Source organism: Nyctereutes procyonoides, unplaced genomic scaffold, assembly GCF_905146905.1.
Source record: "Nyctereutes procyonoides isolate TBG_1078 unplaced genomic scaffold, NYPRO_anot_genome, whole genome shotgun sequence".
Classification (NCBI taxonomy): Eukaryota; Metazoa; Chordata; class Mammalia; order Carnivora; family Canidae; genus Nyctereutes; species Nyctereutes procyonoides.
The window spans coordinates 5,767,939-5,790,627 of NW_026575020.1; the positions used below are offsets into that span (position 1 = coordinate 5,767,939).

The 22,689-nt window shown below is 40.8% G+C and overlaps 1 protein-coding gene across 1 annotated transcript in view; it reads left to right on the forward strand.

The window, feature by feature from the left end:
- The first annotated feature begins 14,473 nt into the window (after nucleotides 1–14,473).
- The window catches only part of NPEPPS (aminopeptidase puromycin sensitive), a 101,798-nt gene continuing 93,582 nt past the window's right edge, over nucleotides 14,474–22,689 (forward strand). Inside the window, exon 1 of the mRNA XM_055329311.1 lies at nucleotides 14,474–14,791. Within this exon, the coding sequence (XP_055185286.1) occupies nucleotides 14,534–14,791 (258 nt within the window). The 5' untranslated portion in view covers nucleotides 14,474–14,533. The remainder of the gene's footprint in view (nucleotides 14,792–22,689) is intronic.

Genomic DNA, 22,689 nt, shown 5'->3' on the forward strand with positions numbered 1-22,689 from the left:
AATAGACACATGAAAAAATGGTCAACATCACTCTTCATCAGGGAAATACAAATCAAAACCACAATGAGATAGCATCTCACACCACTAGAATGGCTAAAATTAACAAATCAGGAAAAAACAGATGCTGGTAAGGATGTAGAGAAAGGGGAATCCTCTTATACTGTTGGTGGGAATGCAAGCTGGTGCAGCCACCCTGGAAAATAGTATGGAAGTACCTGAAAAAGTTGAAAATAGAGCTACCTATGACACAGTAATTGCACTACTAGGTATTTACCTTGAAGATACAAATGTGGTGATCTGAAAGGGCACCTGCACCCCAATGTTTATAGCAGCAATAGCCAAATTATGGCAAGAGCCCAAATGTCCACTGAGAGATGAATGGATAAAGATGTGGTACACACACACACACACACACACACACACAGTGGAGTACTACTCAGCCATCAAAAATGAAATTTTGCTATTTGCAATGATGCAGATGGAACTAGAGGGCATTATGCTAAGCAAAGTATGTCAGAGAAAGACAATTAGTGTATCATCTCACTCATATGTGAAATTTAAGAAACAAAACAGAGGATCATAGGGGGTAGAAAGGAAAAAATAAAACAAGATGAAATCAGAGAGGGAGACAAACCATAAAAGACTCTTAATCATAGGAAACAAACTGAGGGTTGCTGGAAGGGAGGGGTTGAGGGGATGGGGTAACTGGGTGATGGGCATTAAGGAGGGCAGGTGATGTAAGGAGCATTGGGTATTATATAAGACATGAATCACTGACCTCTACCTCTGAAACTAATAATATAGGTGTTAATTAATTAAATTAAAACAATTAAAAATAATTTAAAGATAATTTAAAATTTAAAAACTCAGCTTGGTTTTATATGGATTTTATATGGATTTTTTTGTTGTTGTTTATTTACCTTTATTTCAATCACACAGAGTCTAGGACCCTTTATCATTCCCCCCCTCCTCAGTCTCCGTCCCCAAGAGTTAAATAATTTTAGAGAATATTTTAAAAGCTGTAACAAAATAACATCAAAGCAAATAGGAAGAGGGATGGAGGAAGGGTCAGGATTTGGGAAGGGAGTAGAGAAGAGAGAGCCTCTTCCCCAGACCCCTCACCTGGATTCCAGCCTGGGCAGTAGGGAGAACTACCCCCCCTACCTCGCCAGGTACATCCCAGCTATAGGTGAGGTCAGTAAAAACAGTAAAAATAATTAGAAAAATTATAAATATCCAGGAATAGGAAATTCATTAAATAAGTTAACAAATCCATAAATTAATCCATAAATAAGTACATCTATAGTCAAGTCATACTGAAGAATATTTAATAGCATGAGTACTTGAATGATATATTAATATAGTATGGTCCCAATAAAAAAATGTAAAAAAATATAGTATGATCCCAATGTGACATGTAGTATATAATGTATGTGTGATGTATATGTGCAAAGAAAAAAGACAATATACCAAATGTTAACATATTTATGGAATTACTGATTATTTTTGTTTTGGGTTTTTTTTTTTCCCCCAAGATTTTATTTATTTGAGAGGGAGAGAGAGACCATGCATGAGTGGGGAGAAGGGGAGAGGGGGAGGGGAAGAAACAGGCTCACTGCTCAGCAGGGAGCCATACGTGAGGCTGGATCCCAGGACTCTGGGACCCTGACCTGAGGCAAAGGCAGATGCCCAACTGACCAACTGACAGAGCCACCTAGGCATCCCTATTTCTCTTTCTTCTTTCTTCTTTCTTCTCTCTCTCTCTCTTTCTTTCTTTTTCTTTTTTTAAAATATTTTTATTTTTTAAATTTTTTTTAAATTTATTTATGATAGTCACACACACACAGAGAGAGAGGCAGAGATACAGGCAGAGGGAGAAGCAGGCTCCATGCACCGGGAGCCTGACGTGGGATTCGATCCCGAGTCTCCAGGATCGCGCCCTGGGCCAAAGGCAGGCGCCAAACTGCTGCGCCACCCAGGGATCCCTCTTTCTTTCTTCCTTCCTTCCTTCCTTCCTTCCTTCCTTCCTTCCTTCCTTCCTTCCTTCCTTCCTTCCTTCCTTTCTAAGATTTTATTTGAGAGAGAGACAAAGATACCCAGAGAGAGCAGGAGCAGGGAGGAGAGGGAGAAGCAGGCTCCTTACTGAGCAGAGAGCCTGGTGCAGGACTTGATCCCAAGACCTCGGGATCACGACCTGAGCCAAAAGCAGACATTTAAATGACTGAGCCACCCAGGTGCCCTATCTCTCTCTCTCTTTTTTTAAGATTATTTTTTTGAGGGACACCTGGGTGACTCAGTTGATTAGGCATCTGACTCTTGGTTTTGGCTCAGGTGATGGTCTCAGGGTTGAGATCCAGCCCTGCATCAGGCTCCACATTCTGCTTGGAGGCTGCTTGGGATTCTTTCCCTCTTCCTTTCCCTGTCCCCCTTGTGCTCTCTCTCATTAATATATATATATATATATATATATATATATATATATATATATATATATTATACATATATATAAAAATAAAATCTTTAAGAAAAAAGATTTATTTTTAAGTAATCTCTACTTAACTTGAAGCTCAAACTTAAGACCTTGAGATCAAGAGTCATGTGCTCAACCAACTGAGCCAGCCAGGTACCCCATTTTAGTTTTGTTAATGCTCATCTAAATTTTCTAAATTCACTATGTTGATCAAGTAATACTTTTATAAGCAGAAAATCCCTGACAATAAACTTTGTTTTTGAAAATGAGTAGCACAAAAACACACAGTTTCCAGAAAAACATACAGAAAAATATCTTTGCAACCTTGAGAGAGGCAAAGATTTCTTGGCAGAACACTGAAAGCACTAACCATAAAAGAAAAATTGGAAAAATTAGACTTCATCAAAATTAAAAATGTCTACTCATCAAAAGACACCATTAAGAAAATGAATAGATAAATGAGAGACTGATAAAAAAACATTCATAGTTTATATACCTGACCAAGGATTCATATCCAGATAATATAAGGAATGCCTGCCTATAAATCAACAACAAAAGATAAACTACCCAATTTAAAAAATGGGCAAAAGACTTTTTTTTTAAATTTTTATTTATTTATGATAGTCACACACACACAGAGAGAGGCAGAGACACAGGCAGAGGGAGAAGCAGGCTCCATGCACCGGGAGCCCGACGTGGGACTTGATCCTGGGTCTCCAGGATCGCGCCCTGGGCCAAAGGCAGGCGCCAAACCGCTGCGCCACCCAGGGATCCCCTGGGCAAAAGACTTAAGCAGACACCTCACAAAAAAGAAACATAAATGGCCAATAAGCCATGAAAGGGTGCTTGTGGTAAATGTTATATCACACTGATTTTCCTTTTGGAATGAAGGACTTATTCCTTTGCTGTTGAAAAGGCTGCCAATAGACAGCCCTCAACTCTCAGTCCACCTCAGAGATGGATTTGTCTCAGTTGAAGAGCCTTGATTTGCCTAAGGTCATTCCTTCGTTACACAGTGACATGCATCCAATGACTAATCATCCTGGCCACTTGCGCAAACTCAAAACATCTTTGAAGGGTCATTCCAGTTTCAGTGCTCTCTGTAGGGTTAGCTGAAGCTTCTGAGACTATATCACAGCTCAGCTCTTCCTCTGCCCAATCATGCTTCTGTCTTCTATGCCACAGCTGTTGAGCGCAAGTGCACTCCTGAAAAAATCTACTCCCAAAGCTCCCTCTCAGAGTCTACTTCCAAGGGAACCCAAAGTGTGACAACACTCACCATCAGTAATCATGGGAAAAATGCAAATGAAAACCTTAAGGAGATGCCATTTCACCTCACCTAGATGAGCTTTGAAGAAAAACTGATGACACCAAATGTTGGTGAAGATGTAGGAAAACTGGAGATCTTGTCCATTAATGGTGGGAATGTAAAATGCTACAGTCATGTTGGAGAGTTGTTTGGTAGCTTCTTAGAATGTCAAATACAGGGACACCTGGGTGACTCAGTGGTTGAGTGTCTGTCTTTGGTTCATGTGATCCCAGGGTCCTGGATCAAGTCCCACATAAGGATTCCTGCAGTGAGCCTACTTCTCCCTCTGCCTATGTCTCTGCCTCTGTCTCTGTGTCTCTCCTTAATAAATAAATAAAATCTTAAAAAAAAGAAGCGCAAATATACATTTAACTTATGACCCAGTAATTACATTCTTAAGTGTATACCCAAGAGAAATGAAGATATCTAGCCAAAAAATTATACAAGAATGCTCAAAGTAGCCATAGTTATAATAGCCCCAAATTGGAAATAACCCAAATGTCTATCAATAAGAGAATGAATAAAAAAATTATAGTCCTATTATACTCCTCAGAAACATAAAGGAATGAACCATTGATCCATGTACCATGTGTTGATCAAAAACATGATGTACAAAAGAAGCCATAAGCACATATCCCCCCAAAAAACATACTGACTAGTTGCATTGATATAAAGTATAACAATAGGCAAAACAAATCTATGGTGATAGAAAATAGAAAGTAGTTGCCTGGGTAAAGCGGGGGTGGGGTGGCGTTTGACTGGAAAAGGTCATAAGGAAACTTTCTGGGGTGATGAAAAGATTCTATATCTTATTTTGTGTGATAGTTATATATTGGTTACATTGTCAACAGGCACAGACCTGCAGGTGTAAGATTTGCCTATTTTATTGTATGCCAATTATACTTCAACCAAAGCTTCTATACACCAAGAGTAGCACAGACACTCAATAAAAAAATTTTTTTTAAAGATTTTATTTACTTATTCATGAGAGACACAGAAAGAGAGGCAGAGACACAGGCAGAGGGAGAAGCAGGCTCCCTGCAAGGACCCAGATGCGGGACTCATCCCTGGAATCCAGGATCACGCCCTGAGCCAAAGGCAGATACTCAACCGCTGAGCCACCCAAGGCGTCCCTCAGTAAATGTTTAATAAGCAAGTGGAGATGATTTTTCTAAGAAACCAAATTATTAATAATTATAGAAAAGATTTCCTTTTCCTCAGTTATGGCAAAATGTGAGAGTCTCTTGGGATACTCCTTGATTAAAATCTTGTGAATATTTATTCTTCACAGCAGGTTTTTTCCCCTCCCCCATTAAAATGGTTCAGCTTTGATAGCTGCAGGAGTGGCAGAATCAGGTCTATAACGTCTGCCTGCATCATTTGCAGGTGAGTGGAAGCACTAAAAATATATCAGGATAGTAACAGCGGTGAAGGAAAGAAGTCAAAAAACCATCACCCGATTCCCAGTGCGGTAGATCAGCATTTGGCTGCTATTCCACACAATCCTGCCAACATCAGTCTCAAAGCAATTTCCCTTATAAAATATGGCACAATCACCACCCTATTTTGAACATGGGTATTTAATCTCAGAAAAAGTATTTAAAGTATTTGAAATGTTTGAAGAGACAAATTGATTTTTATGGAGCCAGCTGGTATTAACCTATGCTGTTTTCCACAAAGGTTAATACCCTAGGGTCCAGGAAAATTAGAAGGGAGACAGAGAATCCTTTTGGGAGTTTCATAGCCTAAGAAACAAAACATGACGGAATGCCAGTCGACTCTCAAGAAAAAGATTTTTTGCAAACACACAAAGCTATTTTAAAATTCCCTTTTATAAAACCAAACAGTTCAAAAGCCATTGGCTGCCATCTTCAAAATCTGAAAGTAGACTACTTGGTCGGGTTGCTAGATTTAGCAAAGAAAAATACAGGATGTTCAATTAAATTTGACTTTCAGATGAAACAATGAATAGTTTTTAGTATAAGCATTCCCTCCAAATATTGCATATTTTTAGTATGAGCATGTCTCATGAAATATTTGAGACATGTTTATACTAAAAAACTATTATCTGAATATCAAATTTTAAAAAAAGATTTTATTTATTTATTTGACAGAGAGAGAGCACAAGCAAGGGAGCAGCACGCAGAGGGAGAGGGAGAAGAAGACTCCTCACTGAGCAGGGAGCCTGATGCAGGGCTCCATCCCAGAACCCTGGGATCATGATCTGAGCTGAAGGCAGCTGCTTAACTGACTGAGCCACCCAGGTGCCCCTGAAAATCAAGTTTAACTAGGCATCCTACACTTTATCTGGCACCCCTAGTCCTGGAAAGCATTACTACTCTGCAGAACAAGAGGCTCAACCTGGCTGAGGCAAATGTGCCTTTCATGTTACCACATGGAATTACAAGGTTCACAATAGTTATGGTAAAAGGAGAAGAACTGAACCTCTCCTGTGCTCCTGGATTTCTACTCTCTCTGTCACACTGAAAAATATTGTGAAAAGTGTTTAAATGTATTTCTTTTTTTAAAAGATTTTTAAATTTATTTATTAATGAGAGATACAAGAGAGGCAGAGACACAGGCAGAGGGAGAAGCAGGCTCCATGCAGGGAGCCTGATGTGGGACTCTATCCCGGGACTCCAGGATCACGACCCAAGCCAAAGGCAGACACTCAACCACTGAACCACCCAGGTGTCCCTTAAATGTATTTCTAATTGTTTAAAGTGGTAATGAATTAGTTGAACTAAATAAAGTGTATACTTGATATTGGGACTCTACAGTTTGTTTGTGTAGGGGCCTAGGATTAACCATATGGATTTATTTTATTTTATTTTATTTTTTTAACCATATGGATTTATAAACCCAGAGAACTCATTTCCCTTGTTAGGTTTGCTTTGCCTAGTGAGGAATGAATAGGCCTGGCTTTGCAAAGCAATTTGAAGACTTCAAAACTGCTCCATGGAAATATATATATATTTTTAAGATTTTATTTATTTAAGAGAGAGAGAGCACGAGTGGGGAGGAGGGGTAGAGGGAGAAGTAGACTCCCCACTGAGCAGGGAGCCCAAAGCAGGGCTCGATCCCAGGACCCTGGGATCATAACCTGAGCCAAAGTCAGACGCTTGACCGACTAAGCCACCCAGGCACCCCACAAATATTTTTATTTCTAATGAAGTTATTCCTCCACCCCTTCTACTAAAGAGTGTCCCACACTGTTTTACTTTATAAGACTTATGTCAGAAATGTCTCACATATTGTGTTTCCAAGGTGGAAGCCTGCTTCTGATGGAGGCTGGAATACTAGTACTCCAGAGGTAGGTTGAAAACAGCAACATGGCTGAGTCCATGGAGAGAGCATTCTTTTCAGCATCAGCTGATGCTCTGCCACACAGGATTCTGTTACCCTCATCTGAGCTGCCTGGTTATTCTAGCAATCAGATCCTTCTGTCTCCTTTCTGTTAGCTGGCCTTGACACCCACTATCATGTGCCCTCTTCGCCTTGACTCCCAGACACACAATTCTTTCATTTTCTTTAAACTCAAATGCCAGAATATTGGAATTTCTAGGACAGTTACATGGCTATAACAACAGCAGAGAATATGTGAAATCAGGACTGTCCCATAAAATCTAGGACATGTGATCTCCCTGATATGTCAACACTTGTGCTCTGACCATTATCCATAATGGTGAGGATATTTGGAAAGGAGACAGGACTGACAGTCAGGATTTCTTCTCATCTTGGTTTTAATCACTGCTTTGCAGTTAACCTTGGGTATATACTTCTGCACCTGTCTCTGCCCCATGCCAGTTTCGGATCCCCTTTTATTTGAAGCCCCCTATGCCAAAAAAAAAAAAAAAAAAATAGAATGGAACAAAAGGAACTCATCTCCAGCTATTTTGCATATCCTTGAAATTTAAGTTTGAATCCTAGCGTTCGTAACCTGGTTTACTGGGTTTCTCTGTCCCTTTACTAGAGAGGGGGAGAAATTATGGAAAATAAAGGTCTTAAAGTTTTTACGATTTTATTTCCTTGTTTACAAGAATGAAACTTGTGCCTGCTTTTAGGACTGCAATTTGTAAACTTCAAGTCCGGATCTAACTTAGAACCATAGTATTCTAATTCCTGGAAAAAATTAAAAGGAGCTTATAAATTAGAGAAAGTGATTTACCCTCTCAGTAAGAATAGTACTTTCTGTGAGACAGTGACTTGTTTCTCTCCCTTGCACCTCATTTCCTTTGATCCTGTTCCCACCCCTTCATATATCGGTGTCCTCTTCAATTGACATAAGACAGTAATGAGTCACATTAGCAAAAGTACATAGAGCTAAACAAATATGTCATATTTTAGCATCTCTTGTCACTGAGACACATCAGGAGAGGGCACAGCAGGAGTTCAGGGTTTCCTAATGCAGAGTTCCTAAAATTGTGGTCTCGACTTCAAAGTTAATGTATGTTTGGAGCAGGAAAAATATAAATCTCTGTTGAATGTTTGAATTGTGCCTTGTTGTCTAAAGAGTTTTGTCTTTTTTTTTTTTTTTTTTTTGGCCTGTCCTAATTCCTGATGTCAGGTCCCTAGGGTATCTGTGCTACGTTTCGTTCTCAGTGAATGTATATTTTATACAGTGTGATCGCACTTTGAGCTAAAATAGATCATATCTAGAAATCTGCTGGTATGGCTTCCCAGGATGAAAGAATATGAGCAGTTTGAATTGCTTTTTGTCTCTTTGGCTTCTTCCTGAGTCAATTCACAATATAGAGATGTTACCACATAGATTTTATTTGGAAAGAAAAAGGCACCATATCCCAAAGTCTGGTCTCCATACTGAGATTGTTTTCTCAGAAAATACAGAATACCTAAAAATGAAAGGGGCTTAGATGCATACCTTACATTCTCTCTCCAGCTCTGGCATTACTTATTTATTGGGGACAACAGGACTTTCGGTTCAGTCCTGTGCATAAGCAGGACACAAGCCAATTTCTAGCTCTCCCTACACTTTTTAAGTGTTTATTAATCTTGGTTCCTTTGCAAATTCTGTAGGGAGGCTGGCAGCAGAAGATTTTTTTCACCCTCACTTATTTAAGATACATGGCTAAAACCCCAAGGCAAATCGCTCTTATAAAATCTCACTCCATAAATGTGATTGCACTGGGTTGGCAGGCCTCAATGTCTTGGGTCTCTTTTCTTCACCCCACCCTTAACTTAGGCTTGGACAGAGGTTGAGATTATTATTCTCTTTGGTAGGCATGGCATCAGGTATTGAGTGAGGACCAATCCTGATGTACATTCTTTCTGCCAGGGATTTGAAAAGCAAACAGATATAGAGCCAAGGGTGGAGAAACTGAGGCTGACAATTGCCAAGCTGCTGAGGCTTTTAATCCTCTTGGCTACTCCACCAATCTAGTTCAAGCTGAGTCCTCACTTACTTTTCTAGAGGTGAAGTCAAAGCAACAGCATTAAGTCAATTTCAGCACGCCAGTCCAGAACACTGTAACCTTTTCAGACTTGGGATTCCATGAGAAATATTGTAGCAGCATTCCAGAGACCCACACATCAGACACAGACATATGCATTCTTGCCTGCTCAGAGGTTTTACTCCCTAAGTCATATTCTTGTGGGACTGGTGGCTAACCCTTCATAAGAGTACGCCGACAGGGCTCATCACAATATGAAGATCACCAACAAAGGGCTTGGGCTTAGTCATGTAGCTGTCAGTCACTCAGGATTGGTAATTAATCCTGGAATAGTGGCTGGGGAAAAGGAAGTAGAAGTACTTGGGGGGGAAAAAAACAAAAAAAACACAAAACAACAACAACAAAAAAAACAGGAGGAGCTAGGAAAGAAGTAAGGTGGAAATGTATGACTTTTTCAACTTCCTGATGGAAAGATACCAAGAGACACAAAATTCTTTCTGACTCTGAGATCTTTTTGGGGCCATATTTAGATGTGCATCATGTCACATTGCCACCTTCAAATATATATACAGTTTACCTTTGAACAATACAGGTTTGAACTGTGTGGATCTACTCCTACATGGATTTTTTTTCTCTGCTGTAAATGTGTTTTCTCTTATGATTTTTTAAAATATTTTCTTTTCTCCATCTTTACTGTAAGACTACAATATGTAACACACACAACATACAAAATACAGGTTAGTTGACTGATCTCAGTAAGGCTTCCAGGCAACAGTAGGCTATTACTGCTTAAGTTTGGGGGGAGTTGGGATGCCTGGGTGACTCAGCGGTTGAGTGTCTGCCTTCAGCCCAGGGCGTGATCCTGGGATCCCTGGATGGAATCCCACATGGGGCTCCCTGCCATGGGGCCTGCTTCTCTCTCTGCCTATGTCTCTGCCTCTCTCTCTCCCTGTGTCTCTCATGAGTAAATAAATGGAATCTTTGAGGGAAAAAAAAAGTTTGGGGGGGAGTCAAAAGTTACACGCAGACTTTCAATTTATAGGGGTCTGTGTCCCAATCCCCGGCATTCATTGTTCAAGGGTCAGCTGTATTTATATACATATGCAGATATGCACATCATCTGTTATATATAGTATCCATATGTATATATATAAATATTATAATATAAATATATATTTATATATACTTACAAATATTTATATATATAAATTTTTTAGTATAATATACATTTTAAAGCATATGGAATTAATCTGCTTTCTTTTCATGAAAAATAAAGGATGGGTAGCAACATTCCATCTATTCCCTACTTTTTCAACAGTCATTCCAACAGCCATTTTAAGTTACAAAGAATCAAAGCTGGGATCTCATGGCTTCAGCCTCCTATGGATTGCTTTCTAGCTTTTTGTATCCCTGGTTTTTTGAACCCCCTCACTATCTTCTGCAGGTAAGACTTATATTAGTGAAATTACAGTTATAATTTCCATGCTTGAAATTGACACTGAAGGCCACAATTTCTAAGTCAGGGATGCTATATATTAACAGTTATGCTTAGTTTTGATCTAATATGGTGGGTTTTATAATGGTCTCCCAAATTCTTCCACGTCTTTCTCTTCCCTTTTCAATGTGCCACAGCCAGGATGCGTTTCCCTTCTCTCTGAATTTTTTGGTTTCCTGTCCCAATTCCTTTATATTCTCTTTGCTTTAAAACATCTCTTTCAGTGATTTACATTTGTTCTACATATCCTTTACTCCAACTCTTTATCTAACACTCCCGCTATGAAGCCCATTCTGACACTAAGAACATGATAGACTTCTTTTAGAAATTCCTAAACTACAGGTAACAATTTTTTTTCTTTGAGAAAAGCATGCATCATGCACTTAACTGCTTTACCCATGGGGAAACTGAGGCAGGGAAATGATAAGACTTGTTCTAGGCCATAGATAAAGTGAGGAGTAGCAAAATTGGGATGCTCAGATTAGTTACTACCTAAAAACTAAAGAGAAAAGTGCCTAAGATTAGAATAACTTCATTTTTTAAATGGGTTAAAAAATGGGTTCTTTAACCCTGGGTTCTTTCTTTCTTTCTTTCTTTCTTTCTTTCTTTCTTTCTTTCCTTTCTTCTTTCTTTCTTTTTTTAAACTTTTTCAACATTAACATTTTATTTATTTATTTATTTTTAATTTTTTTAAATTTATTTATGATAGTCACACACACAGAGAGAGAGAGAGAGAGAGGCAGAGACACAGGCAGAGGGAGAAGCAGGCTCCATGCACCGGGAGCCCGACGTGGGATTTGATCCCGGGTCTCCAGGATCGCGCCCTGGGCCAAAGGCAGGCGCTAAACCGCTGCGCCACCCAGGGATCCTATCTTTCTTTCTTTCTTTCTTTCTTTCTTTCTTTCTTTCTTTCTTTCCTTTTTTTTTTTTTTAAGATTTTATTTATTTATTTGAGAGATAGCAAAAGAGCTAGAGAAAGCACAGGTAGGAGGGAGGAACAGGATTGGGGCTCAATCCCAGGAGCCTAGGATCATGACCTGAGCCAAAGCCTAGGATCATGACATTTAACTAACTGAGCCACCCAGGGGTCTGCCTCTAGGTTTTCTTTCTGTTTTAAAAGTCATTTCTGTGATTTTATATATATTTTAAAAATGTTACCTCTAGTCTCAGGTTCACAATTTCTCTGTGGGACACACATCTTGTACATAAAGGCTACAGACTGAGTAAAATATTCTCTCTTGATCAATGGGTTAGTTGAGTCAGTAGCAATTGAGATATACTTTGTTCAGGGCTTAGTTCTGACAGTTATAAAGGAATTACAAGTACTTCTTGAAAAGATGTCCATATAAAAAAATTAAAGGTAAGGTTACAGAACAAGTACAAATAAATCATCAAAAGCCAGTACTTGGGAGCTGATAGGAAAGGGGTTAGAGTTGAGTGGAGTCAACTCAATGAGGGCTTTTTGAGTTTTGAAGGCAGGGGTATGGGTTTGGCAAAGAGGATAAGAGGGTCTTTCTAGCAATAATGCATGACAATGGTAGAGAAGAGAGAATGAGCAAACTGTAATGGCCGAATGGTAAACAGGTTAGCTTACTAAAACTGGAGAATCCATGTTAAAAGCTAAGAAAAACAAGTCTAAGGACAGTTCATGGAAAGCCTTAAATGGTTATACATCAAATTTGCCTTAACAGACAAAAGGGAGCCTTATGGGTGCTTGCATAATGAGAATAACTTTTTAAGAAGCTGAGATACACATGGACTGGAATAAAACAAAACTGGAGAGTTAGAAAAATAGGGAAGCTGGTACCAAATTTTTCAGGAGAGAGAGAGAGAAAAAAAAGGGTGGGTCCTGATGCCAGTCCTGTCATTTATTCGCTGTATGATCTTGGGGAAGTCACTGAATCTATGTGTGCCTGTTTTCTCATCTGTAAAATGGGAATAATGGCACCCACCTAAGTGAGCTGTTGAAAGGATTAAATGAATTAAAGTATGAAAAAAGTTTAGTAAACACTCAATATATTACTATTCAATTATTAATTCAATTATTAACATATTAAAATTATTATTATAATTTCTATGACCTATAAATAAATGGTCATAGAGACGCCTGCATGTTAACAAAAGGCTCCATCTCACATCTTAGTTTGAAAGGACTGCAGTCATTCAGTTTGTCCTAAAAGGTATGCAGGATTCAGAGGACTAGAGGGGAGGCCCAGTGTCCAAGACAACAGCCACTGGTCTCACAGGGCAACTGAGCACCAGAAATGTGGCTACTCAGAATTGAGATGTGCTATGAATGTAAATTACACACTGGATTTCAGAGCTTCAGTGTGGGGGGAAAAAAAATCTCAATATTTTTTATTTGATTACATGTTGCAATGATATTTTGGATATGTTGTCTTAAATAAGATGCATCAGTTTCACTTGTTTCCTTCCTTTTTTTTTTTTTTTGATGTGTTACTAGAAAATTTAAAGTGACTTAGTTGGCTTGATTATGTTTCTTTGTACAGTGCTCATCCAGTGTATCATTCAGCATTGAGTTTTGGAAATTCAAGGGTTCTACATGTGAAGGTCTTATAAAGGAATATGGGGATAATGGATAAATCTCTTTGCCCTTGACACTTTAAAATATATAGGTATATGCATGTGTATATACAATATATTTATATTAAAATATATTTAACCCCAACTTGTAAGGTATCTACAGAACTGACAGAACCAGAGTTAAAGTTTAACTTTATTTTTAATTTTTAAATTTTTAAAAAAGATTTTACTTATTTATTCATGAGAGACAGAGAGAGAGAGAGAGGCAGAGACATAGGCAGAGGGAGAAGCAGGCTCCCTGCGGGGAGCTCTCCATCCCAGGACCCGGGGAACATGCCCTGACCAGAAGGCAGATGCTCAACCACTGAGCCACCCAGGCATCCCTAATTTTAACTTTAAAGAGGCCACAATCAGTAAAGGGTCTTTTAGCTTAAAAAAGCAGAAACAAAGATGAAAACGGGAAAAGGGTGAAACATACCTTATTTTGAACATTAAATCATGGAAACAAAAATATGCCTAACTTTTGAAATCACTCCCTCAGATGTCCAGATCGCATTGGTTAACTAACCTGGATTATTAAAGGTTTTCTGCCAAATTTTTTCATAATCATCTCCTGAAGTTGCTTCTTAAAATAACAGGAAAAATGACTGCCAAAGAGCCTCTAGCCAGGGCTTTCTGCTGATCTGGAGGTAAAAATCCAGTTAGGGGTTTTGCTCTGAATTGATGGTTTAACGTTTTTACCCTGACCGTACCAGCCAATTGTATAGGCTTCAACTTCCCCATAGAGCAAGGGGTGGAGGAGGGGTGTCCTCACACGCCGTCCCTCCGCTTCCCAACCCCTTCTGGGCTCCTTCCGGCTGGCCACTCGTGGGCTCTCCCTAGGGGCGCCGACAGGTGCAGCGCCCGGAGCCGCCTCCCGCCCCCAGCACGCGCCCGCGACCCCGCACTCTCGTGTCCAGCCGGCCGCGCCCTCGCGGCTCCGCCCCCTCGCGGCCCCGCCCCCTGCCCGGCGCGCGCGCACCCCCGCGGGGGCGCGCCCGGCCGCCGGGGCCGCGCACGCAGCCGCCGCCGCCGCCGCCGCCGCCGCCGCCGCCGCCGCCTCCGCCTCCGCCTCCTTCCCTCCCTGCGGGCCCTCCTCCCCTGCCCTCCCCTCCGCCCCCTTCCCCGTAGGCAGCCCGCCCGCCCGCCTGCCCGCCCGCTCTGCCTCCCTCCCGGCCCCGAGCGCTCCGGCTGGGTCTCTCCCCCGCCCCCTCCCCCCCAGGCTCCCCGGTCGCTCTCCGCAGGCGGTCGCCCGCGCTCGGTGGATGTGGCTGGCCGCCGCCGCCCCCTCCCTCGCTCGCCGCCTGCTCTTCCTCGGCCCTCCGCCTCCTCCCCTCCTCCTTCTCCTCAGCCGCTCCTCTCGCCGCCGCCGCCGCCTCCACAGCCTGGGCCTCGCCGCGATGCCGGAGAAGAGGCCCTTCGAGCGGCTGCCTGCCGACGTCTCCCCCATCAACTACAGCCTCTGCCTCAAGCCCGACTTGCTGGACTTCACCTTCGAGGGCAAGCTGGAGGCCGCCGCCCAGGTACGGCGACCCCGGGGCCAGCAGTTAGGCCGCGGGCTGGGCTGGGGGCCCGGCGGGGAGGGCGGGCGGGCCGGCGGGCTGGGCGCTGCGGGCCCGGGGCTGGGGGGCCGACTCGGGGGCCGGCGCGCCCCTGGGGGGGGGGTGGCCGCGGGGCGCCGGGGCCGCGCTGCGCTGCCCTGCTGCTCTGCCCGGCTGCGCTGGGGCCCGGGCCGCGCTGCGCGGAGCGCCGGGGAGCTGGCGGGCCTGCCCGAGAGCGCCTCCACCACCGCCCCCCGGGCGAGCACACCTGTGCGGCCCCCGCCCCGGGCCCCGGCCCTCCCGGGCTTGCTAGTGTTCTGGGGGAGGCCAGAGGGGTCATCGGCGTCCACGCTCTGTCTCCACCTCCTGACTCAGTGCTTTTCTCCGGGTCCCCCTACGCCCCACGGAGGACACCCTGGAAGGGGGCGGTCATCTGGGACTCCGGCCCCGCGGCGCGTTAGCGAGGAGGGGAGATTCGACCAGCGGGGAGAGGGTGAGAAGGAGAATGCTAATCCCAGGCAGCCTGGCCGAGTTCTCCCCGCCTGCTCCGGCCCGAGGGCTGGGTTTCCACGATGATCCGCCCCCTCCCCCTTCCCCTTCCCCTTCCCCTCAAGTGACAGTGCAGCAGTGACTTTGTTCTCTCCTAACCTCTAGAGAAGCTGAAGGAGGACCCCCCATCTCCGCTTTTCCCTCCCATCTTCCTGGCTTTTGCAGCCTGTGAAGCAGGTGGATTTACTGTTACAGCAGTGGTTGCTTAGCAGTACTCTCCTCTGAAAGAAGCTGCTAGTTTTAGCATACCACTGTTGAAAATATTCCATTACTCTTCATTGCAGTTTTTGGTGAATCATGCTTCCCACCCCACCCCCCACCCCCCGCACCCCCAAACATTATCTGAAGTACTGTTTGATTTTGGAGGCTCTTTGTACCGATGCCCTACAAAGGTCCTGAACAATAGACATCTGTGACATACCATGTTATATGATGTATTATGTGAAGTTTGTGATGAAAAATGGGAATTATTTAGTAGTTATTTTCTAAAAGAATGGTGGTCGATCTGTTCTGTTTTCATTTCTTTCTCACTGCAGTCAGAGAGGAAAAACCAGTAGGCCTCAACCGTAAAGAACAGGGTATATATAGCAGCGAAATGAAAGAACTGTACAGTGTTGGAATGAATTGAAAGTTTGAAGTTGTCTTTGAAAGCTGAGTACTCAGATTGAAAATATGTCTGAAAGTGTAGAATTACAAAGTACACTGTCATATATGGAGTGCTTATGTGAAAGCATGAGGGCCCTAGGTTCTGGCTGCATCAAAAGGCAAAACTTATCCCTTGGAAAGTCAAGTGATTTAAAAAAAATTCCATTAAGAATATGAATCAGAATGAGTGTATCTTTGATCTAAATTAGGATTTGAGAGTGTTATTTGGGAGACTGTTTGTTTAAGCCAAGTGACTAGAACGTTTGATATATATTGGCAGGGGGCAGATGGGAGGGATTGTAAACAGTAGTGTGTCTTGTGACTTGGCAAACCTGCGGGAAGAAGGACCTCTGATGAATGAGTTCGCATTATACGAGAAGACTTAAATGTAAAAAAAAACCATTTTTTTTTTTTTACCTCATTAGTTGGGGTCATGGGTTCATACTTTTGAGAGCTGTATATATTTGGGAAAATTTTTCAGGAAAAATCTATCCATGCAGGTTTTTAAGTGATTATTAGGAAGTGACGGTTTTACTTAAGTGTTAGGACAGAACGAGATGCAGTGACATGCTGCTTCTCCTTATCCCTTTTCTACTTGTTTTTCCAAAGTGATGAGAAATATGTGAATGGCTGCTTTGGGTCTTTGAGGGAGTACATAGTAATGTACTAGGTATTAACAGGGAATTGTTAATTTGGTAACAAGGAAATAAATCTTTTTTAGTAATAGGAGCTTTTTAAAGCAATTCTTTTCAGAAATTCTTTTCAGGCTATGGCAACACAAATGAAAGATGGTACGATAGTGAATTCTAACAGATTTTATTAAAGAATAATTGGACTTTTTAATTGTATACATTGCCGCCTTTGAAAGAGTAAAGGAGCAAATGTTGGTAAAAGTTAACATTAGTAGTATAAAAAGCATATATTTGTGTTTTTGAGATCCATAGACTGGAGCAATAAGTTTAAATTGTGGCATTAGATGGTATCTTATTGTGGAAATCTAAAAATGCGGACAGGACTATATCTCTAGAAATCTAGATTTATAACTGTTACTGGATCAGTTTCCTAACAGTTGGGAGTCATATTACACAAAGTATGCAAGTCTCTTGGTTGCTTTAGTTGCAAAATTTTATGATAAGCCCAGAGTATTTGTACAGGTTACATATTAGAAACTTAGTGGATTTTTAACCTGGTCTGGGGTGTGCACTCCTGGGGAAGATGAAGAAATTAGTCAGTGTGCACTGACTTTAGAAGTAGTTGCCTTTTACATAACTGAGTGTGGTCTAGGTCAGCAGGTTTTGCAGAAGTGTTGTCATAGGTCTAGAGAAAAGGGACATTCTTACCCCTCCCCCTGCAGCCCCTTTACATTAGGACATTTGAGAGCAATGGATTTTTGTAGCTGTTTTGAATTGTGACTCTCTTGCTTTGTGGATAATTAATTAAAAAATAGGTAAGATGTTTATGTGAGTGGCTACAATGCCTTGTTATGAGTGCATTGTGGTTTATACGGTAATTGGGCTTTCTCTTATGGAAATATTTAATCTGTGCCAAAGAAATTAAATTCATCCTTCAAGGCCAGAAGTCAGGATATAGTAGACAATCCCGGGCCTTTGCCAACAAAATATTCATGTTGGTGATGACTAAATTGGCACTTAGAGGAGAGTTACAGATATAGTAGTTTGTTTGGCAGGCTAAAACTTGGCACCTAAATGGATGTTATTGTCAACCCGATGTTATGGAATTTTCTGCCCAAATTTTGCATATTTTCTTCTTTTTTTAATCTTTTTTTTAATGGTTTATTTATTTAATGGAGAGAGAGGGAGAGTGAGTATGTGGGGTGGAGGAGGATCAGAGGGAGAAGGAGAGAGAAACTTGAGCAGACTCTACACTGAGCATGGAGCCCCATGTGGGGCTTGATCACATGATCATGACCTGAGCCAAAACCCAAGAGTCGATGCTTAACAGACTGAGCTACTGAGGTGCCCCTTGCATATTTTCTATGAAGTCATTTTGGTTGTTTTTTCATTATTGAAGTAAGTGGTAAAATTAATAATTTGTGTAGCATTGTGCTAGATCACAAAATGGTCTTATGAAATTAAATTTGAAAGGTTGGTGATAAGAAATTGAACTTGTTCAGATCTTCTAATGTTTCTTGAAATGTATATATGAAGAAACACCTCAATATAAGAAACTTTTAGGGATGCCTAGGTGGCTCAGTGGTTGAGCGTCTGGGTGTGATCCTGGGATTCCAGGATCAAGTTCTGCATCGGGCTCCCTAAAGGGAGCCTACTTCTCCCTCTGCCTAGGTCTCTGCCTCTCTGTGTCTTTCTTTTTCTTTTTTTCTTTTTTCTTTTTTCTTTTTTTAGATTTTATTTATCTATTCATGAGAGAGAGAGGCAGAGACACAGGCAGAGGGGATGCAGGCTCCATGCAGGGAGCCCGACGTGGGACTCGATCCCAGGTCTCCAGGATCATGCCCTGAGCCGAAGGCAGGCACTAAACCACTGAGCCACCCAGGGATCCCTCTCTGTGTCTTTCTGAATATATAACTGAAATCTTAAAAAAAAGAAACTTTTATATGTTAAGCTTTATCTACTATCATCTGGCAATGAATTTTGCAGTGAATTTTCCAGATAAATGAAGCTTACTTATTACCCTTTGAGGCACTTAGACTTTAAAAAAATATTTACTGATTTGGTTGGAAATATTCCAAAAATGTATTTTTTTTAAACTTTAGTTCCTCATAATCTAGGTTTGTTTCTTTTCTTCTTTTTTAAAATACTGAACATCATTCTGAACATCTGTCATTGATACTTGACTTGTAACCACAGATTACCCAAAACTATGCACTATAATTTATTAGTTTCGTATCTGTTCTTTATTGTTTTTTTTTTTTTTTTTACTGTTCGCTTTTTACTTCTTGCAGCTTATTGTGCCTTGTTGCTGCTTGTTGTGCCATTTATTCCTTCTTCTAGCTTATTGAACTTGATCTGAGGAGGTATAAGTAACCAGATAAAAAGCTTGTCTGACCTTAAAAAGAAATTTCTAAGTGAAGGTTTGATGGACTTTCTTCTGAATGAAGGGAATGAGCTTTATTGTATGGACTTTGTATCATCTATTCTGGCTTTTATATAGTCTTTTTTTTTTTTTTAAACTTCCGGGTTCTAGGTAATTGGTATTGTCCAGTACAACCTGGACAAATACGATCTTGAGTAGTAAATTATCTATGAAACTTCTCTGAACTTTGCTACATAAATGAGCCTATTCTTATTGTGAGGTAGATCTTATTGTAATCTGTATGTGAATCAGTGGCAAAAGATTGAGTCTTCCAGTGGCTGTTTTGTTGTTAACTGAAATTAGTTCTCCAAATCTTGGCAATTCAGTTTTGAACATCATTTAAGTATGTAGTTCTCAGTTTATTTAGCCACTTGTAACTACTTTAAGATTTTACTTTAAATTAGGAAGTATTTTAGAAATGCAGAAGAGTAACCTACCACACAGGTTTAACAGATATTAATGTTTTCCTTCATTTGTTTCAGACTGTGCTTGTTGTTTTTTGGGCAGTAAAATGTCACAGATACCACTAAAACCCATTTCAATCTCTTCTCACCCCCATCCCAAAGGTAGCTTCTCTTTTTAGGTATAGGTATTATTCCTATATATAGTTTTAAAGTTTTTTTTTTTTTTTTTTTAAGATTTTATTTACTGGGACGCCTGGATGGCTCAGCGGTTGAGCACCTGCCTTCAGCCCAGGGCATGATCCTGGAGTCCCAGGATCGAGTCCCACATCGGGCTCCCTGCATGGAGCCTGCTTCTCCCTCTGCCTGTGTCTCTGCCTCTCTGTATCTCTCATGAATAAATAAATAAGAACCTTAAAAAAAAAAAAGATTTTATTTACTTATTCATGAGAGAGTCACAGAGAGAGGCAGAGACATAGGCAGAGGGAGAAGCAGGCTTCCTGTGGGGAGCCTGATGTGGGATTCGATCCCAGCACCCTGGGATGCTGGGTGACCTGAGCCAAAGCCAGATGCTCAGCTGCTGACCCACCAAGGTGCCCCTATATTTTTAAAGTTTTATTGCATATGTAAGTAGCCACAAACAATAAATAGCAATGTTCTGTATGTTTAAAATTTTTATGTTAGTAGTACTACATTTGACTTTCTGCAACTTGCTCTTTTCAGTGTCTCTTTTGTTAGAAAACTTGGCTCAATTTGTGGCTGCTAATTATTTGCTCCTATTGTCTTTAGAAATTATAGCCCTGTTCCACAAAGGCAATGATTATTACCAAATTTTAACGATGAAATAGCTTGTAAGGCAAAGTGACTCAGGCTTCAGGCTGACTGGTATTTGGAGTTGTCACACTGGAGATTTTCTTTTACTAAAATCTGAGGGCCTTGGCAATCAGAGAAAAACCTCTTGGGTCTGATAGTACCTGTAGATGTATTTCTGAGTGATTGTAATAAAGATTCATTCAGGAAAAAAAGTTCTCTCATATTCTTGCCTTCCTAGCTCAAAGGAAACTTCCATTGTAAAATTGTTACCAAAGGTCAAATTGCCTCTTCAGTAGAGCCATTACTTAGTGTTTGGTTCAGTTGAAGTAAAGTCTTTTGGGGGCTCCAAAAAGATTTAACCCTGGGTTTGAAACAAGGAAACACTGTTATTTTATTCCATTCCATATATTGTATCAGTTGACACAAAATATATGTCAACTCTAACATTTTGCTTCTACTTTAAGTTTGCATACTGTGAAGATCTTAATGCTGAAATTCCTTTGAATTGTTACCTGTATATATTTTTTAAAGATTTAATTTATTTATTTATGAGAGACACAGAGAGAGAGGCAGAGACGTGAGGGAGAAACAGACTCTGCAGGAAGCCCGATATGGGACTCGATCCTAGGACCCCAGGATCACCACCTGAGCCAAAGGCAGACGCTCAACCACTGAGCCACCCAGGTGCCCCTATTACTTTTGATAGTGGAAAACATCACTAACATGATGATGTTAATATGTGAGAAATCATGTACTGAATCATCAGGTCAGTGCTGTTGTTGGGAAAACAAAAGAGCAATGTTACAGTGTGGTAGTCAGGCACTTAAGTCCATGTAGGTATCTTAAGTCTGTACATGTATAGCTGACATCCAAAGTACTATGTAATATAGCACATAGTTTTAAAATTTTATATCATTCTGATAAGCACTTTATAGATTGTTAGATAAATGCTGTTAGATGATATTCAGAGCAACATCTTTATGATTACAACATGTTTAATCTTAGTTTCTGTGTATGTCTTTTTTTTTTTTAAGTCTGCACCCAACGTGGGGATTGAACTCACAACCCTGAGATCAATAGTTGCATGTTCTATCAGCTGAGCCAGTCATATGCTCTTCTGTGTGTGTGTCTTAATAACAACATCTATTAACTATTACTGTGAATCAGGCACTAAGGGCTAAAGCAAGCACATTTATCCTGTTTAAAATGCATGTCTAATATAAGGCAGAGTATACTGTCAGATTTAAAAAATTTGAGTAGCGTTCTATTATTAAGGTAAGTCTTTTTATTCCTTTGGTTCTTCCCTCCCACCCTTCCAGAAATGGCAGTATCTTGAAAAAAAAAATTAGTAGCTATTCAACAAGCAGCTTAATTCACTAGTATAAACAGGTGGGTTTTCCCTAAACACAGGAGGAATTAGAATGTACTTATAAGTGGATGTTGTAGACTGTACCTTTCCAAAGTATACAAACACTTTCCCTCAGAATGCTACAGTAGTAGTGAGGTAAATGTCATTTGGCATATGTAGTGTTGTACAGGTATCTTGACATTGACTGATTAACTGCTTGGCTATCATTAACTTCACTGTAGATGTTGATGGATAAAAATATGGTTGCTTAGATAAAGATGAAAATGTGTAAGTAAACTGCTATTATCCTGTTGGCATAAACTTCAAACTCTGGAAGGTTTTTACTCATTTTACTTTTTGGAGACACCTCCCTCCACCCCACCCCAGGGTCATTAAGTGCTTCATTTCTCTGTGTTGTTGAATTTTCTAAAAGTGAATTTATAAATAGACAAAGGGATCTTTTTTGTTTGTTCAAATGTAATGCTATAAACATCCAATTGGGACAGAAAAGTTTTAGTGCTGTTTAGGAATGTTCCTGGTGAAATAAACAGTGTGAAGGATTATTACCACTTAACAAATTTATTTATTTATTTTAAGATTTTATTTTAAAGTAATCTTTACACTTACCTTGGGGCTGGAATTCAGCAATCCCAAGATCAGGAGTTGCATACTCTACTAAGGCAGCCAGGTGTGCTTACTTACCACTTAAAAAAAAATTTTTTTTTAAGTTCATTAAATGACATTTTTGTTTAGAAACAGAAGGATTTATGAAAACTTTTTTTTAATTTTTAAAAAAGATTTTATTTATTTATTCATGAGAGACACAGAGGCAGAGACACAGGCAGAGGGAGAAGGAGATTCCATGCAGGGAGCCTGATGCAGGACTCGATCCCAGGATTCCAGGATCACGCCCTGGGCCAAAGGCAGGCACTAAACCGCTGAGCCACCCAGGGATCCCCCAAAGGGTTTTATTTTTTATTTTTATTTTTTTAAAGATTTTATTTATTTATTCATGAGAGACAGAGAGAGGCAGAGACACAGGCAAAGGGGCAGCAGGCTCCCCATAGGGA